Here is a 12,152-nt window from a genome sequence, read left to right as displayed (position 1 = left end):
AGAGATGATCACCTTGGAATCCCCTTCAACCTCAATATGCCTCATTCCTAGTTGCTTGGCTATCTTCAATCCTTGTAGCAATGCCATTAACTCAGCTTTTAGAGAGTTTCCCATGCCGATAGGTCCAAAGAATAATGCTAATATTCTCCTTTCAGAATTTCTGATTACTCCCCCAATACCTAACAATCCCAGATTTCCAAATGAGATTCCATCAAAATTCAGTTTAATTCTATTACCATCTAGAGGTTTCCATTCCATCCTTACTCTCTCTTTCACTCTTGAAGATTGCGCTACTTCTGTCTAGGATCTTATAATGTCTGTGACTGAGAAATCTTGAAAAATATGCAAAGATCTTACCCAATGAGTTACTTTAACTTTGATTGTGTCAATTACCTCCTCCATTGTTCTACTCTTATCCATGAATATTCTGTTATTCCTTTCTTCCCATATCACCCAACAAATAGCTGCCTTTGTAACTTTCTACATAACCTTCCCTCTTTTCTTTGATTGCCTCAAAAAGTCTCGGTTGAAAAGTCCTACCACATCTTGAGGGGAAACCCACCTGCAACCAAAGAGAAGACAAAAAGATTCCCAAATATGATGCGCAAAAGAACAAGATAATAATAGATGTGTCAAGGTCTCACCACTTCCCTTACAAAGGGAGCACATGTGAGGAGAAAGGCAAGCAGAAGGCCTTCTTTTCTGCAACATATCACACATGTTAACCTTGCCAAGGAAAATTTCCCAATATAAGGCTTGAATTTTTTGGGGGATAGGCTTATTCCAAATTTCTTTTACAGGGAAGTCCCCAACCAGGTTGTTAGGTGTGGCAAGTACATTAAAGAACAAGGAACAAGAGAAGAGGCTATCTGAGGAGCCTTTCCATATTCTAGAATCTTCCAAGGACGGGTCCAAATGAGCTTGTCCTATTAGATCCAGCAGTTAAATTAAAGAGGAACATTCATTTTCCCTGAGGCCCCTCCTGAAACCTAGATTCCAATTGACCGACCCCATTTGGGCCAGGATTACCCAAAATGCTTACTGTTTCCCCTTTGAAGTTTGACAAAGTGTATAGGTTAGGGAAGAGATCTTTGAGTGGACTATCTCCCACCCAAAGGTCTTCCCATAAACGAACTTTATTACCCTGGCCCACATCAAATCGAATGGAATTAAGGAATGTTGGGTAAATTTCATAAATTGCTTTCCAAGGAGAAGACGAGGGGCAACTTTTGCATCCCAACCATTTCCATCCAAACCATGAATACTCACAATGACTTTGTGCCACTACCTATCTCTCTCAAGTGGGAATCTCCACAACCATTTTCCTAACAGAGCTGAGTTCTTAAGTGAAATATTTCCTATTCCAAAACCCCCTTTATCCTTGGGCTTTTTAACTTGATTCCAAGGAATTAGGTGAACCTTCCTCTCCTCACCTGGGTCCCAATGGAAATCTCCCATGTATTTTTCTAACCTCCTTACCTCCTTGCTACTCTACAGGGTATTCTAAAGGTTGAGAGGAAGTAAATAGGGAGGTTTTGCCAACATGGCTCTAATCAATGTTATCCTTCCACCAAGAGAGATGTAATTCCTCCTCCACAGAGCTAGCTTCCTAGCAAGTCTTTCAATGACTGGCTTCCAAAAACCTTCTGACGTAGGGTTACCACCTAAAGGTAACCCCAAGTAGCTAATTGGCCAACTTCTAATCTCACACCCCAAAATATCTACAAATTTATTAAGTTTCCCCTTCCTCCAGATTGATCCCTACAATGCCTGTTTTGGTTCAATTTATCCTTAAACTTGTCATCCCCACAAAGTTATCCAATAGCAGCTTTAGATTAACCACACCTTCCTTGTTACCTCCCTCACAAAAGAAGGTTGTGTCATTTGCAAATTGAAGGTGTGTAACAACCTCTTGATTTCTACCTATCCTCCACCCTCTAAACAAACCTTGGAAGTCGGCTTTTGCCACTATTCTTCTTAACACCTTAGCCACTAAAGTGAAGAGAAAAGGGGATAAGGGGTCTCCTTGCCTAATTCCTCTCTCAGTCGGAAAGAAATCCTTCGCTACTCCATTAATAAGAATTGAATAATGGATAGAACTTAGACATCCTCTAATCCAAGATCTCCACTTGGTTCCAAAGTCCAACCTTTCTAACATTTGAAGTAGCATTTCCCAGTTAACCATATCATAGGCTTTCTCTAGGTCCACCTTACACAACAACCCTTTTCCTCTACCTTTTTTTTTTTCTGCAACACACTCATTGGCTACTAAAATTTGATCCACAATCTACCTATCTTCCACAAAGGCACCTTGGAATGGTGAAATGATCGATGGAAGCACTTTTTTGATCCTTTCTTAGAGAACCTTTGCAATATTTTTATATATACTCCCAACAAGATTAATTGGCCGATAGTCTTTAGGGATATTGGCCTCCCTCCTCTTTGGGATTGAAGTGATAAAAGTGGCATTCACCCAGCGAGGCACCTCTCCTTTGAGAAAGAATTCATTGAACACTTCTAGAATATCAGTTTTCAGCCAATCCCAGCATTCTTGATAAAAGGCCATTGAAAATCCATCCGGCCCGGAGGCTTTTGATCTTTCCATGGAGAATATTGTAATCTTAATTTCTTCCAAAGTAAATTTCCTCTCCAAAGACAAAAACCGTTCTTCTGAGAGCCTATCCCCTTCCATTTCTGGTAGCTCTGTTGTCACCCCACTTGAGCTTGTGAAGATTTGTTTGAAATAATTAACAAAGATCCTTGTGATCTCTTGACTCTCTCTTACTTCCTGATACCCTCCTCCACACTAAAGATTAAAATTTTCTTTCTCCTTCCATTTGCAATTCATGGAAAAACTTAGTATTACCATCTCCTTCAACAATCCATTGACACCTTAACTTTTGTCTCAAACATATTTCCACCTTCCTTAAAATCTCTTCCAATTCTTGCTTGATTTTCCATCTATCCTCTCTCTCTTCTTCTGATGATCTTCTGATAGCCTCTTTCTTGTCAAGCTCCTCAATTTTCCTCACTATATTATCTTTTACTTCCTCTACCCTCCCAAAATGCTCTTTGTTATGTATGTTAATTGAAAAAAAATAGCAATTCACTAAACAAAATAGCAATTCTCTTTATTAAAAGCATTAAATTTCCTCTTAAAATGTGGTAAATCATCACATTCAAAAGATTAAAATCTTTTACATATATTAATTTCATTATTCCCAAAAATAATACTGCTATAATAAGTATTTAATAGAGCAAATTCATATTAATTAGTAGCTAAAGAAGGTTCTGAACTTTATATCATAAATATTCAAGATGGAAACTAAAATAGACAAAAAAAACAAGGATGGAATTTCTATTTTATTTAATTAGAGAGAGAATAGAAAAAAAGAACTTTATTGTTCTATTCTTTCTTTCTTTCTTTCTTTCTTTCTTTTTCTCTTCTCAAAACCCTTTGATATTTTAAATTTCAATTGTAAAACTTTAAAACAACGTATAACTGATATATATATATATATATCAATATAGCATATAATAAAATGTATTAACACATACATTAATAAGGCACAACAATATAAATGATATTATAAAAGGCACCAGCCTTGTCATTTTTGTTGCCTAGGTGGGTGCTTAGTCGCCTAGGCGGTCGGCCGCCTTGTTGCTAAAAATCAAGGCATTTGGGCAAGGCGCCTAGGTGGGTGCCTTGACAATTATGATCTCCACCTTTGAGAGGATTGGTGGTAAGTGGGCTACTAGCTGGTTCATATTGACATCACCATGATACAGCATGCCAAAAACTTCATATTGAACACACTCCTAATACCCATATCCTTTGGCAGGTCAATTACATAAGCATTAGAATTGATCTTCTTCATTTTAAAAGGACCCAAACTTCTTGAATGTAGCATCTTGTAAACACCCTTAGGCTGTGTTTGGTTTGAAGGAAAAAGTTTGATAAGGAAAGGTAGGGAAACCATCACAAACTTTGTATAGGTTTTCCCTTCCTTTCCCTTTCTTGTCCTTCAAACCAAACATAGCCTTAGGGAATATTTAGGCTTCACTCATACCATTACCATGTCCCCTTCGTTAAAATTTATAAACCTACATCATAGGTCAATAGAGACTTAAAAACATCTAGGGGTGGATTTGAGCTGAGCTGAGCTGAATATTTGGCTATTTGAACTCGGCTCACCAAAAAACTATGAAGCTCGAGCTTGAGCTTGATCCAAGCTAGAGACTTGAGCTCGAATTCGGTTTGACTCAAAAGCTTGTAAGTTTGAGCTTGACTCTGAACCAAATTTCCTATAAAAATAAAAAATTAAGAATTATACTAGTTATTATTATATATATAACTGATTGGCCTCTTAGCTACTTGGTCCTACCTTTAGGAGATAATTCGAGAAATGTTAACTTTTGGATCCCTGTTGTGGATAGAACATAGATTCACTAAGAGGTGAGGAAAAATAACCTCTCTTTGGGCGACTAGATAACTTTGATCAAGTCCACTTTATCCAACCTGCCTATGTATTTCCTGTCAGTCTTTTAGAATCCCGACAGGTATGAGTAGAAGGTTGGAGAAGTTGATGAGAGATTTCCTTTGGGAGACAGGTGAGGAAAAATGAAATAATAGAGTTGCATGGGAGATGGTTACTAGAGGAAAGAATAAGGGAGGTCTAGGTATAGGGGGCATTTAGGAAAGGAATGAGGCTCTTTTAGAAAGTGGTTATGGAGACTACCAAAGGAAAATGATAGACTTTGGGCCAAGGTAATTGTAAGTATTCATGGGCAAATGACTGATGGTTTGGATGTTGGAGTCCTGGCTAGGGCTACATGAGCTTCTCCGTGGAGATCTATTCATGCTATTCTTCCTTCCTTCTTGGCTTATATCAGGTATGCCCTTTGTTCTGGCAATTGAGTGAAATTTTGGGAACATAATTGGGCGGGGGATATCTGTTTGAAAGAGCAATTCCCCTCTTTGTATTATCTGTCCTCTAAAGATGAGCCTGTGTTCTCTTTTCTGGTTCCTTCAGATTTTGGCTCTGGGTTTGATTGGGACTTGGGTTTTAGAAGGGGCCTTAGGGATTCTGAAATCCTTTCTGTCTCGGGTCTAACTCAGATCTTGGGTGGGGTGTTTTTGGATCCAAGATGGGGGGATAGAAGGACTTGGACTTTGACCTCCCCTGGAATGTTTTTTTGTGCCTCCTTTTTCAAAGCCTTAATGCAGCGTTATGGTAGCCTGGAGATCAACTTTCATGTTCTTGAAGTTTGGGGTAAACTGATTCCTCCTAGGATTGGGGCTTTTTGTTGGGAAGCTTTTCTGGGTAGGTGTAACACTTGTGACTTGCTCAAAAAAAAAAAGAGGCCTAATTGGTGCTTATCTCCCAACTGGTGTGTCCTTTGTTAGGCTGATGGTGAAAACTACTATCACCTATTAATTTCCTGCCCTTTTGTTTTAGATATTTGGCTTTGGTTTTTCTCCTTGTGTGATTGCAGGTGGACACCCCCTCTGGATATATGAAGCTTATTTGCCTCATCTTTTTTCGGATGGCCAAAGAAGAGGGGTAGAACTCTATGGAGATCTGTTAGGGCTGCCATTTGTTGGACTGTTTGGGAAGAAAGGAATTCATGAATATTCTCTGACAAGGAAATGAGTAAGAAAGCTGCCATTGAGACAGTCACTATTAGAGTGGTACAGTGGGTGCAGTCCCTGAAATTGTTTGAAGGTGTTTCCACCAACATGATAAGAAGAAATTGGAAGGAGGTGGCAGATTCATCCCTAGCAAAGACCAGAATTGTTTCTCTTTGGTCCCCACCAGCCAATGGGTTTATTGAACTGAATTTTGATGGCAGTGGTGAGGGTAATCCAGCGCGCCTTCGGGCATAGGTGGAGCCTTTAGGGATGATGAAGGAAAAGTCATAGCTTTTATATTCTGGTGTTGGAGACTCTCTCCGGCTGAGGTCTTCGCAGCGATGGAAGGCATGAAGAAGGCTAAGGATCTGAATTGTCGCAAGCTTATTGTTGAAGGGGATTCAAAGCTGGTTAGTGGAGGCTGCAAAAAGAAGATAGTGGTCTATGGAAGTTTGCAAATGAAAAAAAGATTATTTAATCAGTTAGCACAAGGCTTGGAACTTCAGATAAAATGGGTAAAGAGAAGTGCCAATTCCTTTGTGGATAGTCTTGCTAAGCAAGGGGTGGGAAGGGAACAATCATTTTGGGCTATGTTGTAATTTGTTTGTTGTTTCCCCTAGGGGAGGGTTAAGAGGTTTTTCCTCTTCCCTTCTTCTTTGTACTTATTTCTCTATTCTTTAATGAAAGTTCTATGTTTATCATCAAAAAACAAAGTTGAAGAGAACTTCAACTTAGTATTCAGCATACGCCAAAGAATCCTCAAAAACTAACTCATAAATTTGGCATCTCTATTGGAAACATTAGTGTTGGGCAAGCCATGCAAGCACACAACTTCTTTAAAGAATAGATGGTCAATGTGTACAGCATCAAATGGAATTATGCCCCTATAGAGTTTTAGAGAGGCTGAATCCATGCTATGGTCTTGCCAAGGAGAATGTGAAACAGGGAGTGAAATGTACAAACCAGTATTTTGTTTCCTTCCTTTTGCTAGTTGACGTACCTCACTATTTGATAACATTAGCTACATCCTTCTCAAGTCTTGGCCAATAAACAATCTTCAGTGGTGGCAATAGTTTTGTCCCTTTCAAAATGACTTGTTGCCACCCCTACATGTTCCCAAATTATCTCTTCCCTAAGTGAGGTATTAAGCAGACAAAGATGAGTTCCATCAAAGACGGAGCCATCATGTAAAGAAAAGTCTTGGTATGCTGCTTTCCTGATTGCAAATCTGCATAGATAATGCTGAAATCTTGACATGTAGGATGACGTCTCTTGAGCAATTCAAAGCCTATACAACCTTGGTGGAGAGGATATAAACTTCTCCTTCATAGCTTATGTTCGACACAAAGTTGTATTCTTGGAGGTATGCAATCAATTTGGCATGTTGATTCAACCTCTTTTGGGGATGAGATAGTGTCACTAATAACTTAAGGCCTATACTACAGCATAGAACTCTTTGTCATGGGTGCTGTATTTTTCTTGGCATCATTAAGTTTTTCACTAAAGAAAGCCACTGGGCTATGCTCTTGGTTGGGTGCTCCAATCCCAACATGGTTGGCATCATAAGCTACCTCATGTGCTCTCAAAAGATTGGGAGGCGAAGGATTTGTACTGCTGTTAGTCTCTTCTTGATCTCTTCAAAAGACTTAGGTGGGAGACCATAAGAACTCACCCTTCATGTAGTTAATTATGGGTGCCATTATGTTATGGACCCGCGAATAGGACCTCGTCATGGGTCAGTCCACGGGGAAAACCTCCTGTCTTCCCTTGTTCCTCCCTGCTCTTGATGAACCTATCTTGGCTGCCCTAATGGTGATTTGTCCAAGAGATCACCTAACTCTCCTTACTCTCTTCTTGACTGAAATTTTCAATGCCTTTATTGAATAATATCAGCTCCTTAAATAGGAGATTACAAGAGATAAGAGTCCTACTTTTAGGAAGACTCCTTGCTAATTAGGAAGACTCCCTACTAATCTATTCTACTGAACTGATAAGATAAGATAAGACTCCCCTTAATCAATCCTACTGAACTGATAAGATAAGACTGAACTGATAAGATAAGACTCCCTTAATCTATCCTACTGAACTGATAAGATAAGAACTGTATCTAGCTAGAATTAGATAAGATGAGAATCAGCAAATCTTGCTCCCTTTACTGCTGCTGCCGGCGGTGATATGTCTTCCCAATAAAGCGTCCACATCACATTACTGTGCTGAAATTCTGAATAGAACCCCTATAAAATGTGGCCAACCCATAAAGCTCCGAACCCCATGTAGTGTGGTAGGTATAGGCCAATAAAATATAGCCTTAACCTTGTACAAATTGCCAAAAAATAAAAAACCTTCTACAGATCAATCTTCACACTATCAGCTGATGCTACAAAGCCTAGAAACTCAACACTAGGCACCATAAAACAACACTTGTTCAAATTAACATATTGTATTAGTAATTACTTTTGAAGACAGCTTTCTCCATTTACTTAATTCTGCATGTTAATTTTAATATTTTAGCATGGTTATAACGTTGCAGATACTTCATTCGACAGAGATGGCAGTAGAGCATAGCTTGGCGAGTACTGGTCGTGCCAATGCCCGAGCAATGGAAATATATTCAGAGAGTTCTAAAACAACATGCTTCACATGGATTCTAATTTTCATCATGACCTGTATTTTCATCATGGTTGTACTTCTCATTCGCATCACCTAGACATTCATTGGAGTAAGTGCTGCTTCCATTCATGTTTTATTTGTCACGTTGTGTTTTTTAAGGGTTTCTGTAAAATTCTACAAGGAGTCTGTACAATTAGAATTATATTCACTGTTGGATTTTTTGTATGTGTATCCCAAAGCCCTATATTTATGATCACTTTTTTGATCTCCAGAAGTTGCATTTTATTAGGATAAAGTGAAACTGTATGAGACAAACAAAAAAAATTTGGTTATCTTTGATAATTAAAATCAAAGTCAACTAGTGAAGTTCCCTACATGCCTTATTCTATTTTTGCCACTTTGAGGGATGATGTTTTAGATGTCAATCGCGTAGGGACCCTCATAATTGTTTTGGAGTGTGATCCACTAGTTCATATACTTGACCTAACCTTGAATTGGTAATTTCTCCAACAATTATTAGCCGTCCCAAGTTATAATTTTCTTGCCCCAAGAAAGGGCTTATCACTGGCACTTGATAACTACTTTGACTAAAAAAACAAGAAAAAGATAATAGATTGCTAGTTGCTGCCACAAATCTCCTCTCATTACTAGGCAGAGAGGTCAACCTTTCCCCAAGCTATAGTGTTGAATACAGTTCACAGGGGAGGTCTACTTTTACAAGAAGACCAAGAGAGAATATTAGGGAAAAGATGTTAATGGTTCCATTACATGTGATGTGATACATATTTATAACGAACCACAGAACAGTCATAACCATTTCTGATTACAAATCATTGACAATGATTGGCTCATCATAATCCTAAAATGGTCTTCTTAACAACTTTATTCTCCGCATAAGTGGTCCTTCAATGGGTGACAAATGTCTACCACACATGGTTTGCAATATCAACGATATTCGGCAAAGTATCCCTGAAATATCCCTATTTGCTGCTAGCTGGTGATACAAAATGTTTCAGGAATCTTTTTTTTTCCAAATATCCCCAATATTTTTCCTATATATTGGCAACATTTCAGGTTTCATTGATAGACTATATGTTTGAAGTTTAAAATTTTACAGTATTATTAGAAAACCTATCAATATTTCATTAATATCATCATAATTTTTTAAAAAATATTGTCCTAAATGAACCACTAGGGAATTGATGATTGGTTAATTGGCTTACTACTTTGATATGATTCACTAAGTCACTATAATTCAAAAGAAAAAGAAAAATGTGTACAACTACAAATGAGTATTCTCAATATAATCAGAACATATAATAACAATAAAGACGAAAATTAAAATGACAAGTAATGGACATACATAAAGTAGATAAGATGGCTAAAGACCAAAATGGAGTTAAATAGAAACATACCTATCACTTTCTCTTAATTTTTCCTATTTGATTTATAGAGTTCTTTGCTATAGTTTCTTGAACCTTAAATGTGTAATTATATTTTTTCTAATGATCTCTTGAAGTTTATTAACTAATTCTGTGTTTCTAGAAAGCTTTCCTATTTTTTTTAGATTTTTCAAATATTTTAGTGAATTTAATGAAATGTCTCCAAAATGGCTTACTACTTTGATATGATTCACTAAGTCACTATAATTCAAAAGAAAAAGAAAAATGCGTACAACTACAAATGAGTATTCTCAATATAATCAGAACATATAATAACAATAAAGACGAAAATTAAAATGACAAGTAATGGACATACATAAAGTAGATAAGATGGCTAAAGACCAAAATGGAGTTAAATAGAAACATACCTATCACTTTCTCTTAATTTTTCCTATTTGATTTATAGAGTTCTTTGCTATAGTTTCTTGAGCCTTAAATGTGTAATTATATTTTTTCTAATGATCTCTTGAAGTTTATTAACTAATTCCGTGTTTCTAGAAAGCTTTCCTATTTTTTTTTTTAGATTTTTCAAATATTTTAGTGAATTTAATGAAATGTCTCCAAAATTTCTCCAAATTTACATAGTGAAATGTTCATCAGTATTGATATTACAAACCTTGCTGCCACATGTCACTTGGGGTTGATCACATGACAACTCCCCCACCCTTGGAATGGACCTTGTCCTCAAGGTCAGCATTCAGGAACTTCTGGTTGATAGCGTCCCAGTTTTCTCATGTGGTGTCAATCTCGACTGTGCCTTCCCATTGGATGAGCACCTATCACCACACTCTTTTGCTGATATTATCTATCCAGGATAGTTTGGGGTAAGTGTGTTGTCAGCTTGCAAGTGGCTGACATTGGGGCTTGCTCCCTCACCTGTTCCTTCCATCAAGAAACATGAGAAATTGGGTGGAGGGCAGCAACCTTCAGGTGAGGCAAGCCTATATGCAACCAGTCAAATTCTCTGTCACTTGGAATGCATCATAAAATCATTCAGACAACTTCTGTGATCTTCAAGCTGCAATGGTGCTCTGCTTGTAGGGTGGCAGCCAATGGTACACCCAATCACTCATTTCTTTCAATGGGTGGTAGATTGATTTTAATTAGACATGCATATGCTAGTATGACAATTCATCTTCCTGTTGTGATAGCTACTCCAAACTCCAAAAAATGTTCTGAGAAGGGTCGATACTATCTCGATCAACTTTTATTTGTTCTCTATTGATGTTAATACTAAACACCACTGGATGTCCTGGACGAATATCTGCTTTCCATATGAATGGCCTTGGAATGAGAAATATTTATGATATTTGTGATTGTTTCACGGTGATATCAATCTAGATTAGCTATTATAACCAATAGATGGGCAGTTGGTAGGGTCTCTGTCTCTTGTAGTGGAGACTTGGGATCAAATCCCACTGCCACCAAGATTGAGGGAGGGGGGTTATGAGTATGGGGATGCAATTAACCAAAAAATACCTAGATGGCTGTTACTGGTTCTTCTTTGTGGTCAACTATCTTCAAAGGTAAATTTCTAAAGGGAAAACGTCTTTCTATTCCCTTCAGTTAGTGGCTCATTTACTTGGAGGAAAAATCTTGACCTGTTGGATATTTTTATAAAGAATACTTTGGTTGGTTATTTATCAATAAAAAAATAGTTTTTGGTTGGTTGCCCGGGTGGCATCTCCTTTTGCCTAATATATTGGCTGAAATTCAACTAAGACTATCCTCTCTTCTTGTCCAGATATAATGATTCGGTGATTTGAGTATGGCAAATTCTCTATTAATGTGCATGACACTGTTTACATAACCGGAGGATATGCATGATCATTGGAAAATGGTGTGGAATTCCATCGTCCCCATTAGTATTTCTGTTGCTGTTTGGAGAATTTTGCAATTTTAAGTTACAGGTTGAAACTAAAATTCAAGTGCTGGGTAACCAACTGGCCTCAAAGTGTGTGCTGTAAATATCCTCACATTGAATCTATAGGTCATTTGTTTGTCAATGGAGTATTAGCTTCAAAGGTGTGGACTTTGTTTCTGCCAATTTTTTTATTTGTATTGTTCCAAATGAATAAATTTCACAAATATTTGTTAGATGGCAAGCCAAGGTTCAACCTGAAAATAAAAAGCAAGCCATGGCAAAACAAACTAGTTTTGGCCTTCTTTCTTTTGTTATTTCCTTGATTATTAGATGGTTAAATGAGTTCTATCCTTTTCTGTACTCGGATGGCGCTTTATCTAACCTTGAATAAGTCTCAGTTGAGTGCTGTTGGTGTGCATCGAATCAATAATAACAAACAACTAACTAGTTTGGTGGATTCAGCCTAAATGTCATCAACTGAGGTTTAGTGTAGATGAGGCTTCAAGGGATGATCTGGGTACAAGTGGTGGAAGTTACATTTTTAGAGATGCTTATAAGAGTACCATCTTTTGATTTTCTATGGTGTTGCTACTAATGTGGAGAT

The 12,152-nt window shown here is 37.6% G+C and overlaps 1 protein-coding gene across 3 annotated transcripts in view; it reads left to right on the top strand.

Moving 5' to 3' along the window:
* The window catches only part of LOC104601523 (Membrane fusion protein Use1), a 53,703-nt gene extending 41,868 nt beyond the window's left edge, over nt 1-11,835 (top strand). For all 3 annotated transcript variants that reach the window (XM_010264875.3, XM_010264876.3, XM_088892863.1), the window contains exons 8-9: nt 8,163-8,351; nt 11,429-11,835. In XM_010264875.3, the coding sequence (XP_010263177.1) occupies nt 8,163-8,339 (177 nt within the window). In that variant the 3' untranslated portion in view covers nt 8,340-8,351; nt 11,429-11,835. The remainder of the gene's footprint in view (nt 1-8,162; nt 8,352-11,428) is intronic.
* Nucleotides 11,836-12,152: the final 317 nt, after the last annotated feature.

Source organism: Nelumbo nucifera, chromosome 8 (genome assembly GCF_055504915.1).
Source record: "Nelumbo nucifera cultivar China Antique chromosome 8, China Antique-T2T, whole genome shotgun sequence".
Lineage (NCBI taxonomy): Eukaryota > Viridiplantae > Streptophyta > Magnoliopsida > Proteales > Nelumbonaceae > Nelumbo > Nelumbo nucifera.
Note: the sequence above shows the minus strand (reverse complement) of the source record. Positions and strands in the feature narration are given on the sequence as shown.